The following is a 20,408-nucleotide window of genomic DNA, read 5'->3' as shown; positions in this document are numbered from 1 at the left end:
CTCCTCTTTTACCCCCACAGCCGTCACGCCTGAAGATTCTATACCCTGGAATTTTGAGCTGCCAGTCCTGCCCTTCCCTCAACCATATCTCTGTGATAGCAATAATATCATATTCCCATGTGTTAATCAACTCATCTCAATTCATCTGCCTTACATAAGACTCCTTGTGTTAAAATAGATGCAATCCAGCCTTGCATTATTCACTTGTGCCTTAACAAGTCTATATTTTCTCTGCCTTCCGGACAGACTTAATTTCTCTTCTATATTTGACTATGCATCACACACTATTGTACCTCCACTCTGTATCCCACCCCCCCCTGCCAAATTAGTTTAAACCGCTCCCCCCCACCCCTCCAACAGCACTAGCAAACCTTCCAGCAAAGATGTTGGTCCCGTTCCGGTTCAGGTGCAACCCGTCTGACATATGCAGGTCCCACCTTTGCCAGAGATTACAACCTTTGAGGCCCTTTTTAATCTGCTACCTAGCTCCCTAAATTCTTGCTGCAGGACCTCATCCCTCTACCTATGTCGTTGGTACCAATGTGATCCATGATCTCTGACTGTTCACCCTCCCCCTTCAGAATGTCCTGCAGCCGCTCCGTGACATCCTTGACCCGAGCACCAAGGAGGCAACATACCATCCTGGAGTCACATTTGCGGCCACAGAAACGCCTATCTGTACCCCTTATGATAGAATCCCCTATCACTATAACTCTCCCACTCTTTTCCCTTCCCTCCTATGCAGCTGAGCCACCCATGGTGCCACACACTTGGCTCTTGCTGCATTCCCCTGAGAAGCTCTCTCCCCCAACAGTATCCAAAGCGGAATATCTGTCAGAGACGGAGATGGACCCAGGGGACTCCTGCACTTTCTGCCTATTTCTTCTGTTCTGCCTGGCAGTCACCCATTCACTTTCTGCCTGAGCAGTCTTAACCTGCAGTGTGACCACCTCCCTGTACGTGCTATCCACGATGATCTCAGCCTCACAGATGCTCCACAATGTCCCCTACCGCCGCTCTAGATCCGAAACGCGGATTTTGAGTAGCTGCAGCTGGAGACACTTCCTGTACACATGTTTGCCCTGGACACTGGAAGTGTCCCTGACTTCCCACATTGCACTGGAGGAGCACTCCACATTGCCGAGCTGCCCTGTCATGACTTACCCTTAATTTACTGCCTTAAATTACTCAAAAATTAGAGGTTATTTACACTAGGGACCTTAATTCCCTAAAAACCACTAATTATATTAAAAATTACTAATACTTACTAGTAATTATTAATAAATTACACTAATTAATAAAAAAACACACTTTAGTAGTACTAACCTTATCATTTATCAGTTAGGTGTTGAGGTTTTTTAAAAAAAGAACTTTCTCTCCCCTGATTTTTTAAAGCTATTTAGACACTAGCTGCTGTTACTTATCCAACCAATCAGGTTACAGATTTCCTGTGATGTCACAAAGTCTTTTTTTCCCTCTTTTGAACCTCAGCGCGCACCGGCACAGAGAGAGAGAGAGAGAGAGAGACTGCCGCCGCTCCGGTCTTCCGGTACGTCAGGGCTTCGAGCCCCGCCCTCTCTTTATACAGGTCCCCCTCCAGATCCGCCTCCTCCCAGGTCTGCCTGCCGCTACTCTGGTCTTCAGGTAGGTAATGGCCTCCAGCCCCACTCTCTCTTTATACATAAAAGGGGCCTGGAGTATAAAGGCCACCTAAAAAAAATCAGGATGAGATACAAAGAAAAGTAAAAAAACAGGGTTGGCTGTTGTTTGATTGGAGGTGCTGACTGCTGATTGCAGCAACGAACCTCAGCTAATAGTTCTGGTGCAGTTGGAGGTTGCAGAGGTGGAGAGAGGAGCGACACTGAGTAGAGGGAGAGCAGTTACACTAAGCAGAGGGAAAGCTTGAACAATAATCACCTTTGCAGTGAAGAAAGAGACTCTTTTTGGAGACTAGGCTTTGTTTGGAGGTGGGTGCTGAACACCAGAAGTTTCCTTTGCTTTGGACTGTTGGAGGAGGAACAAGTAGCTGGAACAACAAGGGGTGGGGCGCTAATTCTGTAGGGATCTGTGCTGCTGCAATAAGCACACAGGGAAGCTCCCTCCCCACCCTAATTGCCCAGCCTGGGTCAGCTGAAGCTGCCCAGCTAAAGAGACAGAAGGGGATAGCTAGTGCCTGGGTAGTTTCAGCTGACCCAGGTGAAGATGCCTCCCCAGACCAGAAAACTGGAAGACCAAGAGTGTTGGCAAAAGTGAACCACCTACAGAAAGCAAGACATCCCTTACAGCATGTCTTACCCTCCTCTATACCCTCACCCTCTCCCCTAATCTGTTATTTGTTTTTTTTTCAGTATTTGTTGTGAACCTTTCATTTTGTTCGATTTGCAAGCCTGCAATTCAAGGTGGGTTTAACACTTGGACCCGAGAGCACCGACTACCAATGCAGCTGCAGCCTCTGTGGCTGCCAATATAGTCCCGTCACCTTTTAAATTAATAACATCCAACCATGGGGAGAAGAACTATCCCCATCCCAACATTGAGGCCCACATAAAACCAACGGCTGAGGTTGTTGGCATCTCAGCCATTGTTGCAGCCTTGAAGATGTACAGGAAGGCTGTGTTCTTCCTGAAGACCGAGCGGACGGTGTCCCTGGCCCTGAGTAAGGGGCTCACTGTGTCGGGGACCTTCCTGCTGGTGGACCCTCTGGGGGCCACTGCGCAGCTGATCATGCTGTCAAACATACCGCCCTTCATTCCCAGTGAGCTGCTCTCCCTCGTCTGCACCATCTGGGGGAGGTGAGGTCGGGGATCACCCCAGTCCCGCTCAGTCTTCGGGAGAACAGCCTCCGACATGTCTACACCTTCCGCCGCCAGCTCTTTATGCAGTTGGCACAGGGATGAGGTCTTGGAGGGCCAATTTAATGTTGAGTTCTACAGGCGACCTACCGCATCTTCTGGACCTTGGATGGGATGGGGTGCCATGCCTGCAAGGGGTGCCCCAACCTCCCGGCTGCCAATTCCATCTCGGCGGGCCAGCGTGGCGGCACAGTGGCGCAGTGGTTAGCACCGCAGCCTCACAGCTCCAGCGACCCGGGTTCAATTCCGGGTACAGCCTGTGTGGAGTTTGCAAGTTCTCCCTGTGTCTGCGTGGGTTTCCTCCGGGTGCTCCGGTTTCCTCCCACATGCCAAAGACTTGCAGGTTGATAGGTAAATTGGCCATTATAAATTGCCCCTAGTATAGGTAGGTGGTAGGGAAAATATAGGCTCAGGTGGGGATGTGGTAGGAATATGGAATTAGTGTAGGATTAGTATAAATGGGTGGTTGATGGTCGGCACAGACTCGGTGGGCCGAAGGGCCTGTTTCAGTGCTGTATCTCTAAACTAAACTAAACTAAACTGGCCCACAACTGGTTTAGCCATTCATTACCAGAGCCAGCTGCACCACACATCAAACTCTATCTGGCCTGGCTCTCCTCTGCCAAAACTGCTCACTATTTCAGGATCATTCTTGAAAGCAAAGATAACCCCAGCTTCATTTCTCCACCACCGTCTCCTTAAACCTCTCCCACCTGATCAAACAAGTGTAAGGAGATCATGGATTTCTTTGTCATTAACACTGAGACCATCCATTCAGCTGCATCCTCCTCTTCTCCACCAAGGCAAACACCCCCCGAGGTTCCCTCTTCCCTCACCCTGAATCTGTGTCTTTGTCTAGTTTCTCTCCCATTATGTCCTCATCTTATCTAACCACCACCTTCTCAAGGGAAATTAAGGATGGGCAATAAATGCTGGCATGGCCAGCAACGTCCACATTCCATGAATGAATAAAAACAAAATTATCATGTTTCTGTTTGTGGGAACTTGAAATTGCTGCCATATTTCTGACATTTCAACAGAAAGTAAACTTGAACACTATTTCATTGGCTATAAAGCACTTTCGGATATCTTGTGTTCGTGAAAAGCGCTATAGAAATGCAAGGTTTTTGAATTTCTCCTTCATTTACAGATACTTCTTGAGTTTGCAGCATTTGCTGTTACTCCCAGAGTTTGCCGCTTACACTGTGCTTTCTGGCCGGGTGAACCCGGGAGCCACTCCCCCCGCGATTTATTAACCCGGTCCCTCCACACCCCTTGCCTGCCAGCTCACAATGCCTACGTGATTGACATGAGCTCCAGACCAATAGAAAGAGTAGGGCAGGACTGGGGGACCGAGCTGGTGGTTGGTCCTCCAACCAATCAGCTTTTGTAATGGACGGGGCTGAGCCCAGATGTCCTTCTTTGGCTGAAACGCTGCATCATTTTGAAGGAAATTAGCTCTGACGATGGAGAGTCTGTATGGGTAGAGCTGAGAAACACTAAGGGGCAAAAAACGTTAGTGGGGGTTGTATATAGACCTCCAAACTGTAGTGGTGATGTTGGGACTGGTATTAAACAGGATATTAGAGATGCATGCGATAAAGGAACATCTGTAATTATGGGTGACTTTAATCTGCATATAGATTGGGCAAATCAAATTATTCACAATACCGTAGAGGAGGAATTCTTGGAGTGTATACGGGATGGTTTTCTGGACCAATACATTGAGGAACCAACTAGAGAACAGGCCATCCTAGACTGGGTATTGTGTAATGAGAGAGGAATAATTGACAATCTAGTGGATGTGGTTTATTTGGACTTTCAGAAGACTTTCGATAAAGTCCTACATAAGAGATTGGCATGTAAAATTAAAGCGCATGGGTTTGGGGCGAGTGCATTGCGATGGATAGAAAATTGGTTGGCAAACAGGAAACAAAGAGTAGGGATAAATGGGTCTTTTTCCGAATGGCAGGCAGTGACTAGTGGGGTACCGCAGGGATCGGTGCTAGGATCCCAGCTATTCACAATATAATGATTTAGATGAGGGAACTAAATGTATTATCTCCAAATTTGCAGATGACACAAAACTGGGTGGGAGGGTGAGTTGTGAGGAGGATGCAGAGAGACTTCTGGGTGATTTGGACAAGTTGCGTGAGTGGGCTAATGCATGGCAGATGCAGTATAAAGTGGATAACTGTGAGGTTATCCACTTTGGTAGCAAAAACAGGAAGGCAGATTATCTGAACGGCTATAAACTGAGACAGGGGAATATGCAGCGAGACCTGGGTGTTCTCATACGCCAGTTGCTGAAGGTAAGCATGCGGGTGCAACAGGCGGCAAAAAAGGCAAATGGTATGTTGGCCTTCGTAGCGAAAGGATTCGAGTACAGGAGTAGGGACGTCTTGCAGCAATTATACAGGGCCTTGGTGAGGCCACACCTGGAATATTGTGTGCAGTTTTGGTCTCCTTATCTGAGGAAGGATGTTCTTGCTATAGAGGGAGTGCAGTGAAGGTTTACCAGACTGATTCCTGGGATGGCGGGACTGACGCATGAGGAAAGATTGAGGCGGTTAGGATTATATTTGCTGGAGTTCAGAAGAGTGAGGGGGGATCTCATAGAAACCTCTAAAATTCTAACAGGACTTGACAGGGTAGTTTGTCACTGTTGTAAGGGAAAACTTTTGTATTCTCTGGTTTGCACAGAATGGGGCAATCCTGTAGTTTGTTGAATGTTTTGTTTCCCATGACATTGACAGATGCTTCTGTATCTTTGACAGCACCTACAACTGAGTAGCCAATGGTAGATGGGCATAGACAATGCCATTTTGATTAGTAGTGCAGTGATAATGGGTGATCAAGGATCTGGGATTGCGTTCCTTTCAGAGGAATCTTCTCTGCAATGATCCGAGATTAAAAATTTTTTTGATTGGATGGTTATTTTGGAGAGATCAATGTGTGAGTATACACTGTACAAGCTTCCTATATGTCTCTAACACTGTCTCCAAATTAAAATGCTGTCTGTAAAAGCAGACAAAAATCTTCCAAAAAGTTTCATACCTGAAAGCAACGTTTCCTGTTTTGCACCATCTGTTCGCTATTTACCTCTTTGCCAATACAGAACTCAGAAGAAATTTATTGACCCAAAGAGTGGAGAGAATGTGGAAATCACTACCACAAGGAGTGGCTGAAGCGAATAGTATAGATGCATTTAAGGGGGAGCTGGACAAGCATATGAGGAAGAAGGGAATAGAGGATTACGATGATAGATTTAGACAAGGAAAGATGCAAGGAGGCTCAAGTGGAGCATAAATGAAGTCATGGACTGGTTGGGCTGAATGCCCTGTTTCTGTGTCATATATCCTATGTAATCCTACATTACTGGCCCTATCTTTTTCCTATGTGTATTTGTTTCTCCCGGGAGCCTGGGAGATTACTGGGTGAATTTTACCGGCTCCCCAATGTCGGGCGTCATGTCAGGGAGGTCCAGAAAATGCCTCCAGGAGAGGCCCGCCAAGGGCCTTGACATCGAGAAGGTTCCACCCCATATTATTGGCGGCGGAGAGGCCTCGTGGTGGCCCTGCTGCTGCTCGGTGATGGGAGCAGGATTTAAATATTTAAATTAATGAATTAATTACCTACTTGTGCCTGTCGGCTGTCCCGCTGCCATATTCTGGCTGGTTGCCGGGAATCCTGCGCCTTTGAATCTCCGACCAGAGATCCGATGTGGGACAATGGTGGAGAGGGGGGAGGAAGTAAGTTTTCAGGGCAGCAGGGGAGAGCGAGATGAAACCGTTTTAATTAGTTTTGGGAGTGATGGGAAGGGGTAAGGTTCAAAGTGTGTAAACTGGTGGGGGGGGGGGGGGGGGGGGAAGGTCAGGAATGCAAGGTAAATTTTCTTGAGTGGGGTGGAGGGCAAGTAATAATTTGTTTTGTCATTGGGTGGTGGGAGAGGATGTTAAAACTTTAATCAAGTTTTTCCTTTTTAATTTACAATTCATACCACTTTAAAAATTTTAATGACTTGGAAGGGCTTGAAGCCCTTTAAAAATGGCACCGGCACCTACACAGTGGTGTTGGACACTGTTGATGGGAATGCAGCGCCCGCCCCCTCCACGTCATTGGGATGGGGGGAGCGGCCTGCCCGCTCCCCCCATCAAAGAGATCAAAGGATATGGGGCGAAAGCCGGAACAGGCTACTGAGTTGGATGATCAGCCATGATCATAATGAATGGCCAACTGGCCTACTCCTCGAAGGGCCAACTGGCCTACTCCTGCTCCTATTTTCTATGTTTCTATGTAAACCTAATTTATCTCAAACTCCAGGAGTAAACTGGTCCTTTCTGTTGTGGCTTTAAACAGATGGGTGTGGAGCAAACATTTCAACATTTGTTCGTGAAATGGATTCATTCAGGACAGACAGCAGGGATTATTTAAGTGAATAACACAGTTTAGTGAGAAAGGAAATGCAGTGGATGTTGTGTAGATGGATTGTCAAAAGGTGTTTGATAAGATGCTGGACAGGCAGCTTGTTGATAAAATTTAAACTCATGGTATTAAAGGGGAGTGGGACAGCGTGGATGGGAAGTTGGGTAAAGGGCAGAAAAGAGACAGTAGTGGTTAATGGATGTTCTTCAGACTGTCCCCAGGGTCAGTTTTGGGACCAATATAGAGAAATGATCTGGGCTTGCGTACATGGAGCACAAGATCAAAATCTCCAGACAACTTTAAAATAGGGAGTGTGGGGGAACTGTGAAGAGGAATGTAAGTGACTCAGTGTGAATACACAGGTTAATAAATGGGGCAGGTAGATATCAGATTAAATCTAACACAGAGAAATATGAAGTGATACATTTTGTAAGTTATTAAAGATGAAGTGTACACTAAATGGTAAAGGTTTAAAAGTAGTAGAGGAGCAGACCAGTAAAGAGCTGGAAGATTCTAGCTAAAACAATCTGGCAATCTTTGTGTGGAGCCGGAGGACATAGGTGAGGTTTTAAATGATCACTTTTCAGTGGTGTTCACTATGGAGAAGGATGATGTAGGCGTAGAGATCAGGGAGGGGGGTTGTGATATACTTGAACATATTAGCATTGAAAGGGAGGAAATATTAGCTGTTTTAGCAGGCTTAAAAGTGGATAAATCCTCAGGCCCAGATGAGATGTATCCCAGGCTATTATGTGAGGCAAGGGAGGAGATAGCAGGGGCTTTGACACAAATTTTCAAATCCTCTCTGGCCACAGGAGAGGTACCAGAGGACTGGAAGACAGCGAATGTGGTGCTATTATTCAAGAAGGGTACTAGGGCTAAACCAGGTAATTACAGGCCGGTGAGTCTAACATCAGTGGTTGTGAAAATACTGGAAACAATTCTGAGGGACAGGATTAATCTCCACTTGGAGAGGCAGGGATTAATTAGGGATAGTCAGCATGACTTTGTCAGGGGAGATCATGTCTAACTAACTTGATTGAAGTCTTTAAAGACGTCTGCAAACGCGACATGAAGTCCTGTGACATTGATGACAAGTCGTGGGAGTCAGTTGCCAGCGATCGCCAGAGCTGGCGGGCAGCCATAAAGCTAAAGTGTGGCGAGTCGAAGAGACTTAGCAGTTGGCAGGAAAAAAGACAGAAGCGCAAGGGGAGAGCCAACTGCAAAACAGCCCTGACAACCAATTTTATCTGCAGCACCTGTGGAAGTTTGTCACTCTAGTATTGGCCTTTGTAGCCACTCCAGGCGCTGCTCCACAAACCACTGACCACCTCCAGGCGCTTGCCCATGGTCTCCCGAGACGAGGAGGCCAAAGAAGAAAAAAAACTTGATTGAATCTTTTGAGGAGGTGACTAGATGTGTCGATGAGGGTAAAGCAGGAGATGTCGTATACATGGACTTCAGTAAGGCTTTTGATAAGGTCCCACATGGGAAATTGGTTAAGAAGGTAAGAGCCCATGGGATCCAGGGCAATTTGGCAGATTGGATCCAAAATTGGCTTCGTGGCAAGAGACAGAGAGTAATGGTCAAGGGCTGTTTTTGCGATTGGAAGCCTGTGACCAGTGGTTTAGCACAGGGATCGGTGCTGGGAGCCTTGCTGTTTGTAGTGTACATTAATGATTTAGATGTGAATATAGGAGGTATGATCAGTATGTTTGCAGATGACAGGAACATTGGTGGTGTTGTAAATAGTGAGGAGGAAAGCCTTAGATTACAGTGAGATATAGATGGGCTGGTAAGATGGGCGGAGCAGTGACAAATGGAATTTAATCCTGAAAAGTGTGAGGTAATGCATTTTGGGAGTACTAACAAGACAAGGGAATACACAATGGATGGTAGGACCCGAGGAAGTACAGAAAGTCAGAGGGACCTTGGTGTACTTGTCCATAGATCACTGAAGGCAGCAGCACAGGTAGATAAGGTGGTTAGGAAGGCATATGGGATATTTGCCTTCATTAGCCAAGGCATAGAATATAAGAGTAGGGAGGTTATGATTAGAGAGATTAGATTAGAGATACAGCACTGAAACAGGCCCTTCGGCCCACCGAGTCTGTGCCGAACATCAGCCACCCATTTATACTAATCCTACACTAATCCCATATTCCTACCAAACATCCCCACCTGTCCCTATATTTCCCTACCACCTACCTATACTAGTGACAATTTATAATGGCCAATTTACCTATCAACCTGCAAGTCTTTTGGCTTGTGGGAGGAAACCGGAGCACCCGGAGAAAACCCACGCAGACACAGGGAGAACTTGCAAACTCCACACGGGCAGTACCCGGAATCGAACCCGGGTCCCTGGAGCTGTGAGGCTGCGGTTATGATGGAGCTGTATAAAACGCTAGTTAGGCCACAGCTGGAGTACCGTGCACAGTTCTGGTCACCACACTATAGGAAGGATGTGATTGCACTGGAAAGGGTGCAGAGGAGATTCACCAAGATGTTGCCTGGGCTGGAGTGTTTCAGCTATGAAGAGAGACTGGATAGGCTTGGGTTGTTTTCCTTGGAGCAGAGAAGGCTAAGGGGGGACATGATTGAGGTGTACAAGATTATGAGGGGCATTGGTAGGTTAGATAGGAGGAAACTTTTTCCCTTAGCAGAGGGGCCAAGAACCAGGGGGCATAGATTTAGGGTAAGGGGCAGGAGGTTTAGGGGAGATTTGAGGAAACATTTTTTCATCCAGAGGGTGGTTGGAATCTGGAACGCACTTCCTGAAGAGGTGGAGGAGGCAGGAACCCTCACAACATTTAAGAATTATTTAGATGACCATTTGAAACGCCATAGCATACAGGGCTACGGGCCAAGTGCAGGAATATGGGATTAGAATAGGTGGGTGCTGTATGGCCAGCACAGACACGATCGGCCGAAGGGCCTGTTTCTGTGCTGTATAACTCTGCGACTCCAAAACCTCGTCTTATTTAATTAGCAGACTGAGAGTCCAGTGTTAGCACCTTTAATACTGTATTAATAGAAGTTGAACAGATTCTCTGTCCTCTACTGTATCTTATATTGATCCATCAGTCAGAGTAAACATGCAAGTCCCACATGTTCACAGTCACTTACACGAGGTCAGCCTGCTGGATGGAACCTCAGGTGCCCTGAGCTTGATCTCCGGTGTCTCCAGTTCTGTACTGCCCCCTTACAGCAGTATACCCTCACTTTTATACCCTGCAGTGATCCAGCTCTGGATCCTGACTCTTCTTTGTCTTCTCTCCTGGGTTTTGGCAGCAAGTGAGGAAAAGACAGCTGGAGTTTCTTTAATCTGTGATTTACAAGGACACTTTCCCTGGCTCCCAGCAGTTACTTTTCTTCAGTAATTGTCTTATTATCCCTAAACTACCCTGCCTACTGTTAATTCTGTTACTTCTTACAGTTTCACAATTATAGGTATAAACATCACACATCATCTAATTTATTCCTCACTCTGGTTTAAATTTATATTGCATTTAATAACAGACAAGCCCAGTCCTTTCTCCTGATCTGATTACAGTTTCCAATGAGTCAATTCTGTGGAATGGAATGTCTTATTAGTGTCGCCATGGTGACCTGTCTGCAGTGAAACGCGTGTTTGAGTTTCGAACTCAGACTAAACTTCTCTATCCTAGAATACATATTAAATCAGACATTTGATGTCAATGTATCTTAGACACGTTAATATATTTGAAACCTACAACGGGTTTGGATACACAAACCTTTAAAACTGGGAGGACAAGTTGATGAAGTGGTTAGAAAGCACAACGGGATCCTAGGTTTTATAATTAGGGGTGTAGAGTACAAAAGGACAGAGGTCATGTAAACCTGTACAAATCATTGGTTGGGCTGCAGTTGGAATATTGGGTGAAGTTTTGGAATCTTACACCAGGAAGGATATCAAGACCATGGAGAGGGTGCAGAAGAGATTCACTGAGATGATACCGGGGAAGAGAGGCTTTAGTTATCAGGAGAGATTAGAGAAACTGGGGCTGTTTTCATTAGAGCAAAGGGTCACTGGAGATCTGAGGGAGGAGTTCAAAATTTCATCAGGTAAATGAGGAAAACCTATTCCCAGTGGTCTGTGAGTCAATAACTAGAGGATCTCAATTTCAAAACATCACCAAAAGGTGGAGACACAGGGATGAAATATCGAGCAGACTGTACAAAAATGTTCCAGACACTCACTGTCCCTCTAGATCTGTGACCGAGGAGAAACTAATGGGTTTATCTCATCCTTACTTTATAGTGATGGATGTCAGCGTCAGGGAAATAAAAATGGGAAATTCTGAGTACCTGGCGTCTGCTCGAAGCATTCTCCAGTCAGATACACATTGGGCTGTATACAGAGTAAAGCTCCCACTGTCGCATCAAACACTCCCATGGCAAGTACACCACAAACATGGGACCGAAAGGTACTTATTCTGGGTTTGAGACCTACACCGGATGTTTGTAAATCGGATAATGTTCCCTGTTTTATATTGAGGTCTGGGACTGCAATCTGTTTGTGTGAAGCCCGCGTTGCCCCAGCCTCCTCTAAACTGTTCCATTACACTTCTCGCACGTTTGCTCTTACCCCTTCCCCATCTCCCAGAAGCACTATAGGGTTCCCTTTGTCCTCACCTTCCACTCTACCAGCATCCACATTCAACACATCATCCTCCATCACTTCCCTCACCTCCAGTGTGATGCCACCACCAGACACATTTCCCCTCCCCTTTCAGTATTCTGGTGGAACTGTTCCCTCCACAATACCCCGGTCCAAACCTCTATCAGGTCCAGCACAAAGGGTAGAGACAAGGCAAGAGAAAAAGGTATTAAAATGGGAATAGATAAAAAGACTGACAGGAAGGGACAGAGAGTACAAATCTAACAGTAAATCAGATAAGGTTAGAGGTTACAAAAATAATAAAAAGGACAAAACTAAAGGCTCTGAATCTGAATGCATGTAGAATTCGAAACAAAACAGATGAACTGAGAATGCAAATAGAAATAAATGAGTACGATCTGATAGCCATGACAGAGACATGGCTGCAGGAAACATGCTGCAGGTCCTTCTTTATCTGGAGATCAAATGTCTGTTGTATAATTGTACCAACAGTTAACAAGCTCCTGTGAACTCCTCCACCTGTTGTTTAAATGCAGACTTGACCAAGTTACTTTATAGGGGTTTATTTTAAATGAGTTAATGCCTGCCTGAAAACAGTGGACTCAGAACAAACACATAAAATCTTCATAGCATAACCGCAGTCATTTTCAGATTGGAAACTTAAACCTGCCATTTCACTTTCAATCAGGAACAGATCAAAGTTTTGCACCAATCTCTGATTTGACAGCATGCTTCCAGCATTCACTGTTGTTCTTCCTGACTCGAAACACAGTTGTAAAGGAGCCTTCTGTTCCGTACCTCGGAGCTCTGAATCATGGAAGAGAGCGGCTGCGACACATTTCTTACACACCCCAGGATTAACCCACACGGGGCCTTTGCTGTCAGTGAAGAGAGTCAAGAAAGACCAAAGTGCCGTTTGTCCCTCTCAGTGTGATCCTGAAAGACTGTGTCCAGGCTGAAGTTCTGTTCCTGCCGTATGATCCTCCCCCCAGATTGTCCTTTCTGAGATCCAGCCGGGTGATGCTGAACACTCAGGTGGGAAAGACAAAAATGTACAACAATGTGTTTAAAACAAAGCTGATTTATTTCAAATCTATCCAGAATAGAATAGAGGTTATTAACAGTAGAAACAAACCCCAACTGTCAGAACAGAAACATGGAAAACTAGCGGCACAGAAGGAGGCCATTCGGCCCATCGTTTCTGTGCTGGCCAAAAAAGAGCTATCCAGCCTATTTCCACTTTCCAGCTCTTGCTCCATAGCCCTGTAGGTGTTATTCGTTCTTGGGATGTGGGTGTCGCTGGCCAGGCCAGAATTTATTGCCCATCCTAATAGGCATTGAGAAGGTGATGGTGAGCTGCCTTCTTGAACCGCTGCAGTCCATGTGAGGTAGGTACACCCACAGTGCTGTTAAGAAGGGAGTTCCAGGATTCTGACTCAGCGACAGTGAAGGAACGCAATATAGTTCCAAGTCAGGATGATGTGGCTTGGAGGGGAACTTGCAGGTGGTGGTGTTCCCATGCATCTGCTCCCCCTGTCCTTCTAGGTGGTAGAGGTCGCAGGTTTGGAAAGTGCTGTCTAAGGAGCCTTGATGCATTGCTGCAGTGCATCTTGTAGATGGTACACACTGCTGCCACTGTGCGTCGGCGGTGGAGTGAGTGAATGTTTGTGGATGGGGTTCCAATCAAGAGGACTGCTTTGTCCTGGAAAGTGTCGAGCTTCTTGAGTGTTGTTGGAGCTGCACCCATCCAGGCAAGTGGAGAGTATTCCATCACACTCCTGATTTGTGCCTTGTAGATGGTGGATAGGCTTTGGGGAGTGAGGTGGTGAGTTACTCACTGCAGGATTCCTAGCCTCTGACCTCCTTTTGTAGCCACGGTATTTATATGGCTACTCCAATTCTGTTTCTGATTAATGGTAAACCCAAGGATGTTGATCGTGTGGGATTCAGTGATGGTAATGCCATTGAATGTCATGGGAAGATGGGTCAATATCCTGGAACTCCCTTCCTAACAGCACTGTGGGTGTACCTACCACACATGGACTGCAGCGGTTCAAGAAGGCAGCTCACCACCACCTTCTCAAGGGCAATTAGGGATGGGCAATAAATGCTGGCCTAGCCAGTGACGCCCATTTCCCATGAATGAATTTTTAAAAATAACCGCAGAATCCAAACCCTGCAGTCACTTGTGAACCCGTTGGTGTTTCAGCAGGTTGGATGATTGATTAAATCCCTCTCCACAAATGGAGCAGGTGAACGGCCTCTCTCCAGTGTGAATTCTCTGGTGTCTCAGAAGGTGAGATGACTGAGTGAATTCCTTCCCACAAACGGAGCAGGTGAATGGTTTCTCCCCAGTGTGAATTCGCTGGTGTCTCAAAAGGTTAGATGCTTTAGTGAATCCCTTCTCACACATGGAGCAGGTGAATGGCCTCTCCCCAGTGTGAATGCGCTGGTGTTTCAGCAGGAGAGATGAACTAATGAATCCCTTCTCACACACTAAGCAGGTGAACGGCCTCTCCCCGGTGTGACTGCGCTGGTGAATCAGCAGGAGAGATGAACTAATGAATCCCTTCTCACACACTAAGCAGGTGAATGGCCTCTCCCCAGTGTGAATTCTCTGGTGTGTCAGAAGGTGAGATGAATGAGCGAATCCCTTCTCACACCCGGAGCAGGTGAACGGTCTCTCCCCAGTGTGAACTCGCTGGTGTGTCAGCAGAGTGGACACTTGACTAAATCCCTTTCCACAAACGGAGCAGGTGAACGGCCTCTCCCCAGTGTGACTGCGGCGATGTGTATCCAGCAGTGATGGGTAACTGAATCCCTTCCCACAGTCCCCACATTTCCATGGTTTCTCCGCGGTGCGGGTGTCCTGGTGTCTCTCCAGGATGGATGATCAGCTGAAGCCTCGTCCACACGCACAACACGTGCACCGTTTTCTCCCTGCTGTGAATGGGGTGATGTTTCTTCAGGCTGTGTAACTGGTTAAAACTCTTTCCAAAGTCAGTGCACTGGAACACTCTCACTGGGGTGTCTGTGTCTTGGTGCTTTTCAAGTCACATTGATGTTTGAAATCTTTTCCCTCCTTCCACATTCAAAGGCCGATGATATTCAGCTCCTGACGTGATGTTTGGTTTGAGTTTGAGTCTGCAAATGCAAATCCTCCCCTTCTAATCCCCTGCAAAAGTCATCATTGTCAGTACAAGCTAGAAATTCAGAATAGACAATTCTAGATTCTGTGGTACATTTATTCCTCTCATGTTTCCCCCAAAGCTGTAAATCCCCATCCCACACACTCTCCCTCATCCCTGGGCTGAAATCCAAACCCATCGTACCATACTGGGGAGGTGGTGGCATTGTCACTGGACTGGTAACCCAGAGACCCAGGGTATTGCTCTGGGGACATGTGTCCGAATCCCACCACAGCAGAGGTGGAATTTGAATTCAATTAATAAATCTGGAATTAAAAAGCTAGTCTTATGATGGCCATGAAACCATTGTCATAAAACCCATCTGGGTTCACGAATTCACTTCAGTGAAGTCATACTCATGGAATCGTACTTTGCAGGCAATGTCCCAGACATGATCACCACCATCCCTAGGAATGTTCAGCAGAGATGGCGGCACAGTGGTATACAGTCAGGAGTTGCCCTGGGAGTCCTCAACATCGACTCCAGACCCCATAAAGTCTCATGGCATCAGGCCAACCATGAAGGAAACCTCTTGCTGATTACCACCTACTTCCCCCCCACCCCGCCAGCTGATGAGTCAGTACTCCTCCATGTTGAACATCACTTGGAGGAAGCACTGAGGGTGGCAAGGGCACAGAATGTACTTTGGGTGGGGGACTTCAATGTCCATCACCAAGAGTGGCTCGGTAGCACCATTAGTGACCAAGCTGGCAGAGTGCTAAAGGACGTAGCGGCTAGACTGGATTTGCAGCAGGTGGTGAGGGAACGTACAAGAGGGAAAAACATACTTGACCTCGTCCTCGTCAATTTTCCTGCTGCAGATGCAGTTGTCCATGACAGTATTGGCAGGAATGACCGCACAGTCCTTGTGGAGACAAAGTCCCATCTTCACATTGAGAATACCCTCCGTCATGTTGTGTGGCACAACACTGTGCTGAATGGGATAGATTTCCAACAGATCTAGCAATGCAAAACTGGCCATCCATGATGAACTATGGGCCATCAGCAGCAGAATTGTACTCAACCACAATCTGTAACCTCATGGCCTGGCACATCCCCCACTCTACCATTACCATCAAGCCGGGGGATCAACCCTTGTTCAATGAAGAGTGCAGGAGGGCATGCCAGGAGCAGCACCAGGGAGACCTCAAAATGAGGTGTCAACCTGGTTAAGCTATAACCCAGGACTACTTGCGTGCCAAACAGCGCAGCAGCACGCAATAGACAGCTAAGCGATCCCACGACCAACGGATCAGATCTAAGCTCTGCAGTCTTGCCACATCCAGTCGTGAATGGACAAGTAAACAATTAACTGGAGGAGGTGGCTACACAAATATCCCCATCCTCAATAATAAAAATAAGAAATGCTGGAAATACTGGTAGTCAACACAGCCTTTGTGACTCATGCTCTCAGCTGCAAAGAAAAGTATCGATCTCCCTAACTATACTGTTCCTACTACAACTAAATTCCCTTTTACTCCCCCCACTTGAATGGCCCCCTGCAGCACGGTGCTGTAGTCAGTTTGCTGTCCCTGCTCTCGTCTACACAAGCTGCAAGAACCTTGAATCTGTTGGACAAGTGCAAGGGCTGAGGCACCTTCATTTCTACATTTTGGTTTCCCATACCAACCTCACTCACAGTCACACTGTTTTGATCATGGACCAAATATGAAGTACCTGGCCTAAGGGGCTTGACTGCCTCTTAGAACAAAGCGCCCAGATAACCTTCCGCCTCCCTGATGCATCGCAGTGCCTGAATCTCTGATTCTAGCTCATCAACTCTGAGCCGAAACTCCTCAAGCTGCAGACATGGTTGTAGTGGATCACACTGGTATCCACCACATGCTACATCACCTGTCTTGCCATTTTAATTGTGTTTAATTTAACTGATGTATTAAGTTGTTTAACTAGTTAACATACATATTTAACAAAATACTTCTATCTCCCCAGTACCAGTCTAAACTACTGACCCAGTGTAGAAAGGGGAAAAAACCTTAAAACTCACCAAACACCTACCTGCTCTCTAATTACTGCCTCTGGGCTTCAGCTCTCACCGTCTCCAGCTCCCTCTCTTGGATCACTGCTTGTTCTGTAACAGCACCTCCTCCCTCACTGCACTAAATTCCCACACTTGGCAAGTTCCCAAGTTCAGCTCTCTGTCTTGTAGTCTAGCAGAACTTTGTGCTGCTTACTTTGTGCATTGGAAAAACTTCCTGTATTTATACTAGCGAGAAAAGACTTGCAGGTTGATAGGTAAATTGGCCATTATAAATTGTCACTAGTGTAGGTAGGTGGTAGGGAAATATAGGGACAGGTGGGGATGTTTGGTAGGAATATGGGATTAGTGTAGGATTAGTATAAATGGGTGGTTGATGTTCGGCACAGACTCGGTGGGCTGAAGGGCCTGTTTCAGTGCTGTATCTCTAATCTAATCTAATCTAATTCCAGAGACCAGAGTCAGGCCCTGCTGAGGGAACCAGTTATAACTAGCTACCTAATTAACTAAAATAAAAGCAAATACTGCAGATGCTGGAAATCTGAAATAAAAACAGGAAATACTCAGCAAATCTGGCAGCATCTGTGGAGTGAGAAGCAGAGTTAACGTTTCAGGTCTGTGACCCTTGGTCAGAACTGGCAAAGGTTAGAAATGTAATAGGTTTTAAGCAAATAAAGCGGGGGCGGGGCAAGAGATAACAAAAGGCAAGGTGTGGATAGGACAAGATCACAGATGATAACTGGCCAGAAGGTCATGGAACAAAGGCAAACGGTATGTTAATAGTGTGCTGAAAGACAAAGCGTTAGTGCAGACAGGGCATCAATGGACAGAAAATGCACAGCTCCTGGCCCAAAGCACAAACATGAAAAAAGAGAGTGGGCAGGCATATGGTAAGAAAAATGAATGATGAAACAAACTGAAATAAAATAAAAGAAAAAAAAAAACTGAAAATACAATGGCGGGGGCCAGTGATGCTCTGAAATTATTGAACTCAATGTTCAGTTCGGCAGGCTGTAGTGTGCCTAATCGATAAGTGAAATGCTGTTCCTCAAGCTTGCGTTGATGTTCACTGGAACACTGCAGCAAGCCCAGGCCAGATATGTGGGCATCAGAGCAGGGGCATGTGTTGTAATGGCAAGCAACCGGAAGCTCGGTGTCATGCTTTCGGACCGAGTGGAGGTGTTCCGCAAAGCGGTCACCCAATCTGCATTTAAGAACATAAGAAATAGGAGCAGGAGTAGGTCAGTGAGCCCCTCAAGGCTGCCCCGCCATTCAAATGATCATAGCTGATATGTCCCATGCCTCAGATCCTCTTTCGGGCCTGCACCGCATAACCCTCGACTCCCCGAGATTTCAAAAATCTATCTACCTCCTCCTTAAATACATTTATCGACCTAGCCGCCAGAACTCTCCGAGGTAGAGAATTCCAGAGATTCACCACCCTCTGAGAGAAGAAATTCCTTCGCATCTCAGTTTTAAATGTGTGCCCCCTTATGCTGTAACTATGTCCCCTAGTTCGAGATTCCCCCACCAGTGGAAACATATTCTCAACATCTACCCTGTCAAGCCCTCTTAAAATCGTATATGTTTCAATCAGATCATCTCTCATTCTTCTAAACTCCAATGAATAAAGGCTGAACCTGTTTAGCCATTCTTGGCAGGATAACCCCTTCATCCCAGGAATCAGCCTAGTAAACCTTTTCTGAACTGCCTCCAATGCCAGTATATCCTTCCTTAAATACAGGGACCAAAACTGTATGCAGTATTCCAGGTGTGGCCTCACCAACACCCTGTCCAGTTTAACAAGACCTCTCTATTTTTAAACTCTAACCCCCTAGCAATAAAGGCCAAAATTCCACTTGTCTTCCTAATTACTTGCTGCACCTGCATGCTTACCTTTTGTGTTTCATGTACAAGAACACCCAGATCCCTCTGCACTGTGGTATTTTGTTGTCTTTCTCCATCTAAATAATAATCTGCCTTTTTATTCTTCCTACCGAAGTGGATGACCCCACACTTTCCCACATTGAACTCCATCTGCCAAGTTTTTGCCCACTCACTTAACCTATCTATATCCCTTTGTAGATTCTTTGTGTCCTCATCACAACATGCCTTCCCACCTATTTTTGTATTGTCAGCAAATCTGGATACACTACACTCTGTCCCTTCCTCCAAGTCATTAATATAGATAGTAAACAACTGAGACCCTAGGACCGATCCTTGTGGCACCCCACTAGTTACAGCATTCCAACCTGAAAAAGACCCATTGATCCTGACTCTCTGACTTCTGTGTGTTAGCCAATCTTCAATCCATGCCAACACATTACCCCCAATACCCTGAACTCTTATTTTGTGCAATAACCTTTTATGTGGCACCTTACCGAACGCCTTCTGAAAATCCAAATACACAACATTTACTGGTTCACCTTTATTCACTCTACTTGTCATATCCTCAAAGAACTCTTAACAAATTTGTCAAACATGATTTCCCTTTCATAAAACCATGTTGACTCTGTTTGATTACATTATGTTTTTCTAAATGTCCTGCTATTTCTTCCTTAATAATGGAATCTCGCATTTTCCCAACGACAGATGTTAAGCTAACTGGTCTATAGTTTCCTGCTTTCTGTCTCCCTCCTTTCTCGAATAGGGGTGTCACATTAGCGGTTTTCCAATCCGCTGGTACCCTACTGGAATCCAGTGAGTTTTGGTATATTATGACCAATGCCTCCACGATCTCTGCAGCCACTTCTTTTAAATCCCTTGGATGCAGGCCATCAGGTCCTGGCGACTTGTCTGCCTTTAGTCCCATCAGTTTGTCCAGCATCTTTTCCCTCGTGCTAGAGATTGTTACAAGTTCCTCCCTCCCATTTACACCTTGCTCATCCATTATTGCTGGGATGTTTATAGTGTCCTCCACCATGAAGACTGATGCAAAATATTGGTTTAAATTATCTGCCGTTTCCCTGTTCCCGGTTATTAATTCCCCAGTCTCATCCTCTAAGGGTCCCACGCTTGCTTTCGCTACTCTCTTCCTTTTTCTGTACCCGTAGAAGCTCTGCTGCTGGTTTCTAAAAAATTCCCAATCCTCTGGCCTACCACTAGCTTTTACCAATTTGTACGCCTTTGCTTTTGATTTGATACTCTCCTTAACTTCCTTTGTTATCCACGGGTGGTTCATCGTTCTCATTGAGTCCTTCCTTCTGACCGGAATAAATGTTTGCTGAGTATTATGAAATATCTGCTTAAAAGTCTGCCACTGCTCTTCTACTGACTTTTCCTGTAGTCTATTTTCCCAGCCC

At 46.1% G+C, this 20,408-nt stretch overlaps 1 protein-coding gene across 1 annotated transcript; it reads right to left on the bottom strand.

Annotated features, from left to right (window-relative positions):
• Positions 1-12,987: 12,987 nt before the first annotated feature.
• LOC137348600 (zinc finger protein 34-like) lies at positions 12,988-15,325 on the bottom strand. Its single transcript, XM_068013885.1, has 2 exons — positions 15,260-15,325; positions 12,988-14,800 (listed from the first exon to the last, which is right to left on the bottom strand). Exons 1-2 carry the CDS (start codon positions 15,323-15,325, stop codon positions 14,105-14,107), a joined length of 762 nt encoding a protein of 253 aa, XP_067869986.1. The 3' UTR covers positions 12,988-14,104.
• Between the last annotated feature and the right edge of the window lie 5,083 nt (positions 15,326-20,408).

This window comes from Heterodontus francisci, chromosome 34 (genome assembly GCF_036365525.1).
Source record: "Heterodontus francisci isolate sHetFra1 chromosome 34, sHetFra1.hap1, whole genome shotgun sequence".
Taxonomy (NCBI): Eukaryota; Metazoa; Chordata; class Chondrichthyes; order Heterodontiformes; family Heterodontidae; genus Heterodontus; species Heterodontus francisci.
This window is presented reverse-complemented; position numbering and strand designations above follow the sequence as displayed.

Bases quoted from the DNA above. Each gene is read 5' to 3' on its own strand.
- LOC137348600 (XM_068013885.1), bottom strand. From the start codon at position 15,325: ATGTCCCCAGAGCAATACCCTGGGTCTCTGGGTTACCAGTCCAGTGAC. The intron at 14,801-15,259 runs GTATGGTACGAT...TCCATCCTGGAG, and splicing joins ACAATGCCACCACCTCCCCA to AGACACCAGGACACCCGCAC.